The 16,067-nt window shown below is 39.6% G+C and overlaps 1 protein-coding gene across 1 annotated transcript; it reads left to right on the forward strand.

Annotated features, from left to right (window-relative positions):
- Nucleotides 1–572: 572 nt before the first annotated feature.
- Nucleotides 573–12,020, forward strand: LOC104516108 (NF-X1-type zinc finger protein NFXL1-like; the record flags this gene model as incomplete). Its single annotated transcript, XM_010160328.1, has 7 exons — nt 573–693; nt 942–1,098; nt 1,812–1,903; nt 3,575–3,596; nt 8,618–8,758; nt 11,049–11,215; nt 11,951–12,020. Coding segments are annotated over 7 exons (770 nt in total), but the record flags the coding sequence as incomplete, so codon positions are not given.
- Between the last annotated feature and the right edge of the window lie 4,047 nt (nt 12,021–16,067).

Below are 16,067 nucleotides of genomic sequence, written 5' to 3' on the forward strand. Positions count from 1 at the left end.
AAAGTTTACTTCTGCATCCAGTGACCTTGGTTAAAGAGATACTGAAAATGGCCAAAATTACCTGGCAGCTTTTATCCCAGCCAATTGCTTTGACATTCACTTGGTAGGGGTTCAGACTGGAGTGGCTGAAAAAGCAGCTGCCCTCTCAGCAATTTTCCCCACAGAAGCTGCTGCCCTGCTGGAACAGCTGCTGAGTAGCCTGTGTAATTTCCCTTAGTTTTCTGGACTGTAAATTGCAACAGCTCGGGAAATAACTCGCAGCTTGTTCAGCCAACCTTGCTTTGTAGGCAGTGATTCTTAAGAGGACAGGTAAATGTGGTACTTGGCCCACTTAACCTGCTACTAAATCTGTCACCACGAACTGGTGGTGTTTTTTCTCTGTCAACTGTGCCCCTTACTTTCTTCTCCCCCCTCCAAAATTCTGGAAACACATAGAATCACAGAATGGTTTGGATTGGAAGGGACCTTAAAGACCATCTAGTTCCAACCCCCCTGCCATGGGCAGGGACACCTTCATATTCCTATTATGAATAATGTATTAACATTCATATTGTTAATATATTTATTTTTAGGTAGTTGTAATCCATGTCCAGAGACTGTAGATGTGAAATGCAACTGTGGAAAAACTGTCATTCAAGTGCCCTGTGGCAGAGAGCGCACCATCAAACCTCCCAGATGCAAACAGCTCTGCAGGTCAGTATAGAAAGTGTGTGTGTTTCTGCAGCGGGATTTAACGTGTCCTGAAAGAACTTGGTGATTGGAATTTAATTCAGAATTCTTGTATAATTTTACTGTGATATTAACCACTGCCAAAGGTGAGAAGCAAATTCATTATAAAAACGTGTTTGTCTCAATTCTTTATATCTTGAGCATAACTGCCCAGTGACTGTAAATTTATATTTCTTGCTGCCACACTGATTCATTCTCGGATTTTACTTCAGTCGACCACCTACCTGTCACCACTCCACCCAGGAGAAACACTACTGTCACTTTGGTCGGTGTCCTCCGTGTCGTCAGTCCTGCCAGAAAACGTTAGCGTGTGGTCATTTGTGCCCTGTTCCCTGCCACGATGAAGCACTTGTGAAGCAAACTGGCTTAGTAAGTAAATAGTGAAAAATGGTGTGTTTGTTTGTGTTCTGAAAAATGAGCAACAGTTGTTTCACCTTAATCTTGTTGGAGGCTTTTGGAGTTCAGAGTAAATAAATAATCAAGCACAGAGGTAGGCATACTGCTTACCTGAGAAATGAAGCAGTTCTAGCTCCTTTGTTGAAATCTAATTTATTATGTAATATAATTGAATGTTCAGTTTTCAGCAGTTAGTTATTGCAGAAATTAAGCAATTTTTGTTAGAGTGGCATTACAAATATTTGATTTCAAATGTAAGCAATTATTTCTGACATAAGAGCAAAAAATGAATTATAACTCTGATATTTACCAAACCATCAATGTTTGCACAGGTTAGGAGTGATAAATTGTTTGGCATCTTTAAACATCGCATGTGCCCGCATGAAGATAATTTCACTTGTTTAGTAGTTGAAACATTTTTACCTCTATTAAATGCTTAGAATTTGTTTGCTGTTGTTTTGTTTGGCTTGGTGCTTGATTTTTAGCAGTAGGGCCACAGGCCTTCGAAGGATGAAATTGTTATTTTTTGTGTGTAGGCAGTGTTGAAATTTCCATTAGTAAAAATTTAGTTCCTAGAGAGTGGATTTGTTAGAACTGGGATCTCTTTAGATGATGTATTGGTGTATGTTCAGGCAGACAGTTCCGTCTGTGTGTTGTATTCAACCAGTGTTGTCTTTTGCTCTCAGCATCAGTCTGCAGGTCCTTGGGAACAGCCGTCCGAGCCAGCTTTTATTCAGACTTCATTACCATGCCCTCCCTGTGTGGTTCCTATACCAGTGTAAGTATTAAAAAAGAAAACGAATACAATTTTGGTATGGAAAGAGATTTTCTTCTTCTTATCCTGTTGTAGAGATGGACATGACAGTAACCATATTTTCCTCTTGAGATGCTATGGTTTTCACGTAGGCCGATTCTCATAAAACTGAGGAGCGTTGGTGGTTGTTTATTACATTTTTTGTGGTCCGTGCTCACCCTATGAAAGCACGGATAGCCTTGAAGATTGGTTGTTTCTAATACACGTTGTGTGCAATGCCACCCTCAAAGAAAAGTATGCAAATTGCAAAGTCATAGACTGGTTTGGGTTGGAAGGGACCTTAAAGACCGTAGAGTTCCAACCCCCCTGCCATGGACAGGGATACCTTCCACTAGACCAGGTTGCTCAAAGCCTCATCCAGCCTGGCCTTGAACACTTCCAGGGATGGGGCATCCACAGTTTCTGTGGGCAACCTGTTCCAGTGCCTCCCCACCCTCTGTGGGAAGAACTTCTTCCTGATGTCCAATCTAAGTCTACCCGCTTTCAGTTTACACCCCTGACCTCTTGTCCGGCCACTACCTGTACCAGGTGCCCAAGTAGGATACAACTCGCCGCTGCCCTTTGAGCCCAGTGATCCTGCCAGCTTTTCGTGTGTCTGGCACCATTACATCTCAGCTTCAACGCCAGGTTGCTGTGGGCATCTTCTCCTCCGCAGATTCAGTACTTACCATGGCAGAAGGCAGTCAGGTTGGATAAGCAGTTTCCCCTTGGAGTGGAACAGGAGCGTGCTACAGTGGAACTGAGAGGTCCTAGAAGCCAAATTAACTGGTTTTAGGAAGATTTTCTTGGATATAAGTGAGCTGTGTAGAGCTCCTGTGCTACATCTGCTTTGTACTGTACTAGGTGGAAGACGGTTGCTGATACCCTGCTGTCCTAAAGACCATCTGTAGCTATTGGTAGTTGTTTTGTGTTGAAGTTGTTATCCGGGATTCTTTTTTTTTTTTTTTTTTTTCCCCTTAAATACGCTTCTAGAAATATTTAGGAACTGATTCACTGGTATTTTAGCTTGAATATTAATGATGTTTTCATTACTCTCCCTTATGAGGTTTCAGTAGAGAAATCAGAATAATACCTGGAAAGGAGATGACAGATAGGAAATTAGAGATAAAAAGAGAAAGATGCTTTTCAAAATAAATTGAGCTAAAATACTGATTTAATTTTTAGGAGATCAGTGTTTGGATGAGTCACCATCTAATCCCTACAGAATTCTGATCGGGGGGCAGTTTTCCTTTGCTAGGGATGGTAGAACATTCTAAAAGAATTGTAAACATAAGAGCAGACCAGGTAGTGCTCTGAAACAGCTGAGAAATCCGAAGGGATATGTTTGTAAAACCAAAGGAGAAGATATTTGGAAGCAGTTCAGGTAATTTTCTAAAATAAAAATTATTAATTTAATATACAAATATAATTAATCTGCACATGAAACACTGCTGGATTGCTGTCATAAAATACAGCAATCCAAACACCCGTTTAAAAAGAGAAGGCATTGATCTGCCTAGGTAGATCATTTTCTCTTAGTTTGTGCTTTTTAAAAATAGATCACATTATTTTGTGTGAGAAGCACTGTCACTGTTTTAGGTCCCTTATTAAAGAAATACGTGTTTTCTAAATCTCTGATTTTTTTCTCTTTAACAGGGAATGTCTTGGGCAGCATGAGGTGAGTCATAGAAACTGCCTTTTTAAGTGGAATGTGAAGTTTATCTCACTTTACCAGTCTGCAAAAGAGAGTATTACAGAGAAATATTATGTGGCTTTTTTATATTTTAAAACCAGTAAAGTGCCTTATCACAAGGGCTTGCATATCAGAAGGTACTTTAGTTCCTTTTCGAACAATATGTCATTACTTTTTGGACTTGGTGGACAGAAATTTAAACTGGTGGTACTCTGTATGAAATTTATGAAGCTATTTGTGTGTTCTTGCAGTTGTTTAAATAGTGTTTAATTTTTTGTGTGTGTGTCTTTTTTCATTATAATACTTCGCAGAGGGGGGTTCTTCATTCTATTGTGTTATTCTCCCCCTGTCACACACTTTCCTCAGATCTCCTACAAGCTGCCTTGTTTATTTGTAAAGGATAAGGAACATAGTGGCATACAGGAAAATGCTCATGGGACTCGGATCTGGGCATGCATGGGTGAAATCAGACAATACAGTGGAAGCTTCTTTAGAGTTCCTTATTAGCTTGTCTTTTTGGTGTGCAGCCTTCCCCGGTTTTGGGTGAAGTCCTTGTCTGCTTTGGCTTACATGAGAAGAAAATCTAATTGGCGCTTGTAGCTAAATAACTCATCATTATTCAGTCATTTCTAAAAGTCATGAAATTTAAGATCAACTCATTTTTCTCAATTTTAAAATATGATCGCTAAATTAATAACTTAAACCCTCTTGCTGTTACAGCTTTGTCTATGAGTAAGTCTGGCATAAGCCCATTATCAGAGTGCAGCTAACAATACTGTGACAAACCTGGTTTCATTTTAAGCTAGTAAAAAATTCTAGAAAACTGTAAACACTTAAAAATATTTAAAGACATCCCCCTTCCTTTTTTTCTTCGATTTTCCCTTAATAATCTTTTGGTGTGTGTGTTTATAATGCTGGCGTGATTATGTGTTGGCAACATCTACAGATGTTGTTAACGACGTTTCTGTCCCCGCAGTGTGTGCAGCACCTGTGTTGATCCAACCAAGCTGTGATTACAGCTTCCACAGAGCCACTCTGCAGTGTGTCCGTTGCTAAGGAAAAGTGTGCTGTGAAGACGGGCGAAAAGAACCACTGTGCCTGTTGTTGAAACAGCCGGGTTCTGGTTTGGCTTTCCCCAGTAGAACTTGCAGCTGTATCAGCCAGTGGTCTGTGGGGTCAGGGATACGTTTTATGACAGGCCATGTGGGATCTCACCCGAACTTTCCTGATTTCATTTCGTGTATAAACGAAATACCAGCTGTGGCCAGTTGCCCCAGTATATTAATTGCTTGCTGTAGACAGTCTGGTTTTGGTACTGTTCAGATGTACACGGTTGTGAAGCTTATGTCCCTCCCCATAACAGAGGACAGTATAGCTCTTATTAGTGAAAATGGTTCCAAATACTACATATTTAGTAACTACTTATTTCAGAATACTTAAAAACCCTCAGAAAACCCCTTCTCTGTTGCATACTAGTCTTGGCAGAATCAGCAAAGGGCTTTGAGTCATGTTTTCTCTATGGATTAATACAGAAAATAAGGAAAAATCCCGGGGAGTCTATACTTCAGTAGTTTAGATTTATTGATGCCGTAGGCAGTCTAGATCAAACCTTCCTTCTCTCAGCCAGCAGAGTGCACTGCTCCTTTCCCGCTGATGTTCAGCAGTTTCTGCAGTGGAATGTGGTGTCCTGATCCTTGAGATTTTGAAAGCAGTCAAGGAAAAGGCTGATTTGTTCATGTGTGTGTGAGCGGGTGTTTACAGTGTACTTTATGTTGTTCCAAGATATCTAAAAAGAAAAAAAGAAACCCCAAGCATGTAATGTCTCTCCAGTGTTTTACAGCCACATTGGCTCTTAACAACCTCCCCTCAAACTAACTTTTGTTAACAAGAAAAAACGCTTGGATCTAAGTACAAACACTTTCCCCCTATAGGAGTTTCCAGCCCCTAAGGGGATTTTCACTGGGAAAAGTGAACTTTTCACAGGTGATAAAAGGATTGGTTTTCTCAAGCACCGTTGTGCTGTGAAGAGGGGCTCATTACTGTGCTGTGTTACTGCCTATGATGCACTGTTGTTACAGCTCCTGCAGTGGAGGAGACGTAAAAGAAACAAATCAGGAATGAAACTAGTTATAAAGGCTGCTTGTATTTTACCGGGATGCCTGCAGGTGATGAGTGGAAAAGAGAATGAAAGCAACAGTTTGAGTTGTAAAGACCGTGATTTCCTTTACATTTTTACTTGGACTGTAATTTTAATTTGTGTAGGTATTGGAGTTGGTTGTTTTGTTGGGTTTTGTGTGTTTTGTTCTTGTAGTTTCACTTTGGAATTCAGTTGAAAAAGTGTTTTTAAGGGATTGATGTAGTTCAAGCTCTTACATGTCTTCGGGTATTTAGAACAAGCAATTTGTCACTTGAAGCAACAGATTAAAACTACAGTTGTGTGAAATGTGTTCAGTGGAAGTCTGGTTCTACATAATGTTTAACCTAAAATAAAATTTCTTCTAGCTACAGTGTGCAGCTGTCTTTCCAGTAATTTTACTGTGTAAGTCTTGGGTGTTTTTACCTGTATTTAGAAAAATTAAGAACTCTTTATTCCTTGATTTGTAGGTCCTTAAAAGTAGGTCTCAATTTTTAGTTTATAGGTCAGAAAAATCACCTGTCATCAACAGTTGCTGCCACCTCAATGATGCTCTACTTTTTACTGGAACTGCTGTAAGCATTGGCATGTCATAGCAGTTCCATGTATGTGCTCTTTTGAAATCAAATTGTGAGAGCTAATGTTTATATTCAAGAGCCAGTTTTGTGCGAAAGCATTAATTAAAGCCCCTACAAGGTAAATGAGTACTAACAAGGAAATATTCACTGGATATGGTATTAACTTCTGTGCTGTATTTAATTCTTTCGTAGTTGCTTCATTTCATTAAATGTTCTAGGGGAAGGGAAATGTTCTGGTTTTGTTTGTGATTAGTATTTTGAATATCCTGTAATGTCAGTCTTGTTCTCGAGCAGATAGCACTCTTACTGCGTTTTTTGGGGGGGTTTTAGGAGTAAATTTAATGCTATGTTTTACTGTTCTAAGGGTTTTTTTTAGTTGTGGTTCGCTTGTAGGAAGAAGACCATTACTCTGCCTCTGGGTAAAACTGTATGTAAAATCTGATAAGATTCCTCTTTATGGCTAAATGCCTTATGAATATTTCCAAAATTTCTCTGCCCTATTGTACTTTATTTTTATATCCCAATTGATGTATCTGTTAATGGCTTTTATGCATTTGGGAAATGTGTTGGAAAACAACTGAAAGCTGTCTTATCCTTTTTTTCCTTGCCTTCCTTTCCTTATTCTCTGGAAAACCTGTGGTCTGAAAATGCCTCTTTATTTTCTTCCTTTTCCCAATCAACTTTCATGAAATACTTCTGGTCCTCATCTGCATTCTTTATTCCTCAGCTCACCAGTCTCCTGGAGCTTGTGGCTCCTTTGATACTGGTCTTTGTAGCAAGAACAGCGACCTGCATTTAGCCATTTCAGAAATGCATTCCAACTGGCCAAAGTGAAACTTTCCTGTACTTTGTCCTTGGGGATATTAGTAATAAATCCAAACTTTTCAAGAAAAGGAAACAGAATTTGAAAATATAATGCAGTTATATAATAAAAAGGAGTGGAAATGGGGCAGCAAGTAAAAGTGGAGAAGTCAGCAGTGGCAGACCTTAATGTTTAGTTCACCTTTTCGTTCATTCTTTTACCTTCCAGCATCCTTTGATTACTTACAGTGCTACTGTGAGGAAGGAGGAGGAGAGAGATGGAGGAGGAGGAGAAGGGGCAGGATATTATGAGCCATAAAAGCTCTGGTAATTGCTGTGCGTTCGCCACATTGGTAGGACTTGTTCGAAGACAGTGGTAGGAGAGTGCCATCAGGATTGTGGAGTTGGAAGAGAGAAGAGGAAGGGGTACCGGGCAAAGCTGCTCCGTCAGCTTGAGCCATGACACAAAATCACACCCTTAGTCTAGTCAGAGTGAGTTATATCACATTAACCTATTGTGTAATAACATCACAAGCAGTTTCGGCTTTTCTCTGCAAAATCATCACGATATTAAGAAAATAATTTTTTGGACAGCATCACAGAAACTAATTTATTTCATGTGAATATTACATAATGGTTGGAAAATGGGAACAGCGAGTTTCCTCTCATGCTTGTGATATTGAGGGACTTGCGCTGTTCAGCTTCAAGGCAGTAACCTAGTTAACAGTTAGGAGTTTACACTCCGTTTCGGTACCAGTGGACATTAAAGGCTTCTGAATAGATGCTCTGAATAGTACTACAAAGCTCTGTTAACTGGAGTGTTAACCTCAAGTTAGAAAGTACAAACTTATCGTAAAACATTGAAATCCTAATCCTGTTGTAGAGCCATTTCTTCTTCCACTTCCCGCTCGTGGGACTTATATTTGATATGGTCAGTATTTGGGTTTTAGAATTTCTGGCTTGCAGGTTGTTTTCTGTTTGTAGAATTGGAAAGTGGTTTGGGTTTATGATGACCATAACCCAATTAGCACGGTGAAAGCAAATTGTAACCGTCTTCTGCTATAACTGTAAAGCAGTTTAGGAATCTCTTACGGAAAGCATAAGTGTCATTTGGGAAAGGGAATAAATCACACTAAAGATTTGAGAATGTAATAGTGTGTTTAAAACAAACAAACAAACAAACAAAAACCACCCACAAGCCTATGGTGCAAAAGTTAGCTTGTTTAATTAATAAAGTGGGCTTTTTTTTTTTTTTTACTGGTATAATTAGTGTAAAACAAATGTGTGTGGTTATGTTGGGATGGGAACCTAAAGTCTGTTTAAAAAAAAAAAGTCAAATAGACATTGCAGTGGTGTTCTTTAACAAATACACTCAAGAACAAAAATTTCTCAGTAATGATGCTGTGCCTCTCTGTGTGTGTATATAGATACAGTCTGTATATATGCTTACTTACGTAGATTACTTTATTTTTATGTTTATTTTTAACTATTAGGTCAGTCCATTACCATGTCACTCTGCAAATCCTTACTCATGTAAAAGATTTTGTGGGCGGCTTCTTGATTGTCAGAATCACACCTGTATGAAGGAATGTCATCAGGTTACCAAACTGAACAGTACTGCAGATGGAAGAAAGGTAGGTTGGTTTCCTCTTTGCTTTTACTTTTGTGTATTTTATATATTGCCTTCTGTTTTAACTGGGAAATAAAGAATTTGCAGCTGGATTTCTGGGTATTCCAGATTCCACTAGGGCACTTGCATGGGCTCTGTTCCCACTGGTGCTGTAGCACTTAGCTAATCCATACTACTTCAGATTAGAAAATTGAGATATCATCTTTAACATTTTGCAAATGCGACCCTTTTTTTTTTACGTTGACATCCAGTACTTTGTTTTCATCAAAACCTTACTTTGAGTCAAAAACCGTATTTGACTCTTGACAAATCTCTTCTAAAGTCAGTTTGTGTAACTGTCAGGATCAAGTTACTGATAAACCTTATATACAAATGGGCTTGCAGCCTAATGGGGAAACTGTTTACTGCGGAGAGCTGGAAGTGGGTCGAAGAGGCTAGCAGATCTTCAGGAAAGAGCGCTGGAAACGTGGCAGAATAGGTGGACGTGAAGCGCTGGGGTGATACATTCACCTTTATCAGTGTCTCCTAGAAACTGCCACGTATGCGGTGAAGAAGCTGTAGGTGTTGCTGAAGGTAATACGGAACAAAAGTGGAACTACAAAACTAAGAAATGTTCTAGTTTTGAGCAGTCAAAAGCACGTAGGCTGTGGTTTGGAGGAAAGCAGCTTTTTAAGTTTTTAAAGCATTACTTTAGAAAAAGTTGCACCATGGTCTCTGGGCATTTAGAAAACTGAGCAAGCGTTCAGCTGGGTACAAAACATAAATGTTACATACCAACTTAAATAGGATGATTTGCTGGTGGGTGCCAGTCCTCGAAGTGCTGTCATGATCTAACAGCTGTATATATTGCAGTTCCCATATTGCTCTGTAACGATTGTGGAAGCTTTGTCTGAGGAGTGTGAGCTGTTAGTGCAGCTTGTGGAAGAGCAACCTGCAGCAAGTCTGACATCCGTCAATACCGAGTGACAGTTGTTTAAGCATCTCCACTTGTGACTACAAGAGGCTGTCTGCCTCCTCCTTCACTTAAACCAATTAAAATCTGAATGGTCAGGATTATTCCTAACTCCCTTTTAAATGTGACAATACATTCTCAGAAAACGAGAACCTATGTACATGTGAAGTATGGGTAAATCTCATTTCTCAGTTTTACTTGAATTTTTATAAACTCAAATTGGTTTTGACCTTTAAACCTTTTGTTCTCTTGTTTTGATAGACTGAATTGCAGGTGTAGCCAGAAAAGGGCTGATTAAATTTCTTGTTTAGATGTCTGAGTAGTGATTTTTCTGTCTGGAATTGAGGTTTGTTCTGCATGTTGTGTTAGAAAATTCAGCAAAAATTGTTCAACTGTAGAAGCAGAAGAAAAGGGGACTGGAAGAAAATGGGGGAAAACTGTATTAAAAACTTTCAATTTATATGCTTTTATTTTGAACAGTGTAAAGTGAAATGTTGGCATGGAATGAGTTGTTTTGGGGAAGCACTGTGTAGCTTCCTTCTTGGATAAACTGGCTTTACTTGGAGTCACTTGTGTGAAACGGAGCAGTTGAATGTGGTGGTGGGCCTGCAGTACTGTGCTGTCAGGGTTCAGCTGATAAACCATGTCATCTGTGTATCTGACTGCAGTCTGGGGTTCTGGAGGAGTCAATAGGATAAGAATATGACTAAAAATGGAGCCTAATTTACTGTGCTGATGTTCCTCAAGTTGATGGCATCACCTGGAGTGAGAGTGCCACCACAGCTGTAGCAGACTTCGGGGCGGAAGCAAGGCCTTAGGGGCTCCCAGCACATACCTAAGCTAATACTCTTTGGAAGATTACACAAACTGACACATATGCAAATGGGACGACTTAAAGTTTGCTTCTTAAAGCCAAGCGAACAAACCTCCCCACCCCTGTATTTACAGAGCAGTATGTCATGACTGAAGTATTACAGTAACATGGTGGGTGGGAAAAGTTAGTTCTGAATATGAAATTACTTCTCTTTCTAACAGTTTTCCATAGAGGATTAACAGGCTTAATGGCAATTTTCTAAAGCACTAATGTTAAGAGGTCTTTTTATGCCCAGGAAGCGAAATAGAACCCTACGTTGGTTTCTTTGACCAACAAACACTGGCATTCTTGCCTTTCTTTTAAAAACATATTTTAATAATTATTTTTGCTTGAGGGATATCTTGCTGAATAGCTGGATTCCCTTAGCAAAAACACCCCAACTCTTTTCCTTTCTATAAAAGTTTGTTAGTGGCATCTAACAAACAAATGTTTGGCACTTTCTTTAGTATTTTCTTTGTGTTTTGTTAGGCAGGTCCAGAATGTTTGCAGTGTGAAGAGGAGTGTACCAAGCCCCGGCCATCTGGCTGTCCTCACCGATGTGTTCTGCCCTGTCATCCTGGGGATTGCCCGTCCTGTCTCCAGATGGTTAAAATAAAGTGTCACTGCAAACTATCAGTACTGTATATCGAATGCTTGTAAGTGTCAGAACAGCGTTTCGTTGGAATGCCGTTAACCAGAAACCATTTGAAATGTCTGGGGATGGGAGCTGCTTCTACACCAAGTTAGGAATGTTCCTTTGAAGGTTGTGATTTGTAATGCAGTGCTTTCTCTATTTAAAATTTTCCAGTGTTTATGTGGTATTACCGTAAGGGCATGGAGTCTTGTGAGCAGAAGTGGTTTTTATAAGACATTTATATTTGGAATTAGACAAATATATCGTAACCTACACTGTTTGCTCTATACGTGGTTTGTTTACAGGATGTGAAGAATTCTATAATGAATTAGAATTAATGTAGTCAGTGTAAAAGGCCTTTACAACTAATGGCCTTCAAACTCTAGCTGTTACAGTTGGAAAACTTCGTAGTAATAATTTGTACTCCTTTTTAATCATTTCTGTGTGTGTGTGTAAAAAGCAAGGCTTTACTGAATATGAGATGGGACTTGCGGATTTAAGTGTCATCCTCTGCGTGTTGCCCTGCAAACATTCCTCCCATGCGTGTGTGCTCTTCTTTGTGCATTTTCTTTTGAAGTACCTCAAATCCTCCAAAGTTATGTGGCTTTGTCTCTAAAATAGCGTGTTTTGCATTAGCCCGAAGGGGTGTGGACAAATGCGCTTTACAGCGAGATATACTTAAAATATACCCCTAATTGTATTGATTTTTGTTGGGTTTAATTTGGAATTTATCACAAATACATCTTTTCTTTTACAGAAAATTAACATGTGCTGATTTAAAAGAAAAGGAGCTTCTTATTTCCTGCAAAAATCAGTGTCCAAAAGAGGTAAGTCAGATTAACTTGATTTGATGGATGTGGAGAATTTTGTGGATTTTGCTTTTTTGTAAGAGTTTGGATACAGTATCACAGAATCACAGAATGGTTTGGATTGGAAGGGACCTTAAAGACCATCTTGTTCCAACCCCCCCGCCATGGGCAGGGACACCCTCCACACAGGCCAAGCAAACTGGAGAAGGGTACTCAAAATGAATGTGCTCAACGGTAGGGGCAGAGGGGGTTAGTGGAGTGTACGGGGGGACAGTTTGTTGTGTCTCGCTGTCAAGTTGGAAGGTTATACTGAATGATCAGAGATTTGTCTCCAAGGCATTAATGGCGTGGAGAGCCATTTTAACCATGCAGATGAGGTTGAGTGGGGAAGAGTATGTCCTCTAACATGGTTAAAAACTGATCTTGAGTTTATACCTCCAGAATAATGGGGTGCTGTTTGGTTAGGAATAATACTGAGCATCGTGCTTGCGGTTGCTCTCGTCTGAGTGCAGGTCTGGTAATCCCTGTCTGTGCGACAGATCGCGGGGAGGTGGAAAGGATTTTATAGTTAACAAGCGAGGTGGGTTGTTAATGCCCTGCTGCGTCAGTGAAGCACGTGATAAGGGGTTAAACCCAGTCTTGTCTGAAGAACAGAGGCTGTTGGGAAACAGGCAGGAATCCTGTGGATTTTTGCATTTACTCGAAAGCAACAAGAATTTTTCTAATAAAGGCAAGGATTCAGATTTGGTGCTTCTGACGCTGGAGTATAATGAAAGAAAATGAAAGTTTTGAACTGAAGTTTGTCAGGGTGAGGCAGAATTCAGAACTACAGGAGATGGCGCAAGAAGACAGGAATCTCAGACCAGAGGACATCGTAGGTAAACCAGCATTAGGGGACTGAGTGGAATCGGGGAAGGGGAATGGGTTGAATCAACTTCCTGGAGTGCCATCTAAATATTGCCTGAGAGAGACTCAGCTACACAGTAAAGGACCAAACCAGAACAAGTGATTATGGGATAAAATCTTGTCTTTAGTACAAGCATTTTTGTTGCAGGGAAGGAGAATTTCTCAGAACTTGAGAGTTCAGCAGTAGAAACGCTTTCAAAAATATTCCTGACTATTCCTGGTTTTCCACTTCATAAACTCCCAAACCCTACAGTGGGGAATGGAGTGGAGAAAGGGCTGTCACCTTCACCACAACTAAAGAACCACCATGCAGTAGTATGGATTTCTGAAAGCACACAGGCAGCACCCTAACAGCTGTAGGAGGAACCAGGAATGGTCCCTTTTGGCCCATCCCTCATGTCTTATCTGCAACTGGACAAATCCTGATGCATGCCTAAGCTGTTACTGATGAAAATTTGGTAGCTTCTCCAACCAGTTCTTCCCTTGCTCCACAGGCTTGACCTTTCAAAAGTAGTCTAACGTGGGTCTTCCTTACCGATGCCTTTATACACATCATGACATTGGGATATTACTCCTCTCCGCTTTCCGGCAGCCCTTCGGGTACGCCCAGCTACAGCGGAAGGGAAGGGTGTGCTGTGTGCCTACCTCTGTCTTCTGCTTTTTGCCCTTGTAGGTGACTTTCTGATGTCGTCTTTTTTTCTGTAAATGAATGCGCCTGTCACAGTTCTCTCATCTGGGTGTCTGAAAGCTCTCTTCTTGGCAGGGGAACAGTTTTGGTATTATTTCATTGTCCATTTCCCTCTTAATTTTGTCCTTTCATTTCTCTCTCTGTCCCTTTGGGTGTATTTGCTCCAAGCCTTCCTCTTTATTTTCAAGAGTGCTTATAATCTCCTCCTAACATGAACTGTGTGTTCCTGTACTTCAGCTTCTCTTCAAAGATTTTATTTTTTTTCCCCCAGTATCTCATCTTTGACTTTGATTAATGTAACTGTTGTGATTTTCCTGGACATATTCCCAAGACTTAGTCTGGGTTTTCAAATCCCTCTAGTCGTGGTACGGAATTCTAGCCTGCAGTTCAGAGTTGCCATGTTCCACGCATGATGTCTCTTTTATTTAATTCAGTGGGATGTGAAAGAAAGCTTAGGACACTAGTTTTATAAAAGCGCTGCTTTTTTTTTTAACTCTAAAATTCTCATTCACATAGCTTGAAAAATAAGGGTTTATGCAGCTTCTACTATCTGGAGAATCTTTTTTTTTTTTTTTCTTGGTCTAATTGATGTAAAAATGCACACTCTTCCCTTTTCTGTGTGTCCAGCTCTAGCTTTTACTGGCTTTCATGAAACATGAAAGTATTAGTACAGTCCTGCTTCAGGTGGTTCATATCTTTGTGTTACAGTTCAACCTGCTTTCCTCAGATCCTGTTTTGGTAACTTCATGTGTATTGTATAGGGGTTTTAACCATTTTCTTTTTTCTTTTTTTTTTTTTTTGCCTAAAAAAAAATGGTTCTGGTTTCTCTGAATACTGAACAGTGCTAGGAATATTTTTGTCTGTTTTATGAGTGTACAGGTCTGCAGCCGGGGGAAAATTAGCTAGCTGTATCGTAATGCAAACTGTACTGATAGTTCCCTTTTTGAAGGGATCATTGATAAATACAGTTTGAAGGAGCAGCCTTAGAGGCATCACCCTGCCACCCCAACTCCCCCTCCCCAGCAAATACACATCAAGCCCATTGAAGGGGACCTTATGACAAGAACTTCCAAGCAACTTGGTCAAAAGATAAGATGGACAAGATTGCTGAATTGAGGACATAAAGCTTACAAATCAAATATGTTTGCTCAAAACTAAATTTGAAACATTATGTGTGTAGTCCTGACAGCCTCAAGTAAATTCCAAATTAGTGTTTTACGAGAATTTTCTTATTCAGTGTCAGAAGCTGACCTTGGGTCGTTATCAGAGCTGAGTGAAGCTGTTTGCTAAAAATCAGTGTGCACTGTAACTCCACCAAGCTTAGCAACTTAGGTTCAGTAGAACACAGCATTTCACCTAAGTCTTCATTTTGACACATTTTTCTGTTGGTTAATGAAAATTGAGGTAGACAGTGTACCACCGTATTTGAATGACAGGTAGCGTGGTATGTTTGGGGATTGTGAAAATTCATTATATCGTCTGATGCCATGAAAAAAAAACACAACAGGATCTTGAAAGTCTTGAAAGGTTTCATACTTTCGTTGTGGCTATGGCAGTATGAAACTATAAAAATGACTTCAGTGCTATACAGTACAGCTGACATTTCCTTTTGGCTTTAGGGAGAAGCGAAGTCTTTGATACTGTCACAGCTGTGAGATGAGAAGCTTTAATTAAAAAGTTCTTTCTCCTGTTGGGTAGCAATAAACAAATATCCTGTTGAAGGAAATGTAACTTTCATTTTTTTAATCAGGGTGATTAAAGTCTTATGATTATGTTTGCAGATGTTTTGGGGCAATTCTTGCATAGAAGTTTTAACAGTCTATCTGTTTTCATCGTTTATGTATTCACAGCAGTATTTGTGCGTCAGTGTTTAACGCTTTATTCTGTGTAATTAGCAGGTTTTGAGAAAAGGACCATACTTTGTACTTTCACTGTGCACTCTGCTACTGTCTTGATGTGAAATATGGGACCCCATTGTGATAAATTTATTTTAACATGGTAGTGCAGTAGAGACAATGGCAAAAATTTTAAGAGTATGTGTATCTTTTTTTTTAATAAGTAAATTTTATTTCCAGAATGCTTAATTAAATTCTCTAAACACACCTTAAAACTGTATGTGAGTGGCAAAAATTTAATTGTAAAAGGCAAATGCACAGCGTTGGTCCAAAATGAGCAAATATTCCTCAATTTCTGGCTTAAGCAGTGGAGGTTTCCATAAGATCTCTGGAAGCAGGGCCACCCTTTAAACGGAAGAGTCTGCCACTTTGATTCGCAGTGATAAACTCATCTTTTGTACTTAGCTTTTCAGATGGCCGCTCAGAAGTGCAGTTTTCTTTATTAAAAGGTTATTTTTATCATCAAGTGAGTATTACCAGGTTGGGTTTTATTACCTTCTGCTGGAGTTCACTTAAGCCTCCATAAATATTGGTACATTTATCATCATCAGACATCACATAGAATCATAGAATGGT

The sequence above is a fragment of the Eurypyga helias genome, unplaced genomic scaffold (assembly GCF_000690775.1).
Source record: "Eurypyga helias isolate BGI_N326 unplaced genomic scaffold, ASM69077v1 scaffold21061, whole genome shotgun sequence".
In the NCBI taxonomy this organism is placed as follows: domain Eukaryota; kingdom Metazoa; phylum Chordata; class Aves; order Eurypygiformes; family Eurypygidae; genus Eurypyga; species Eurypyga helias.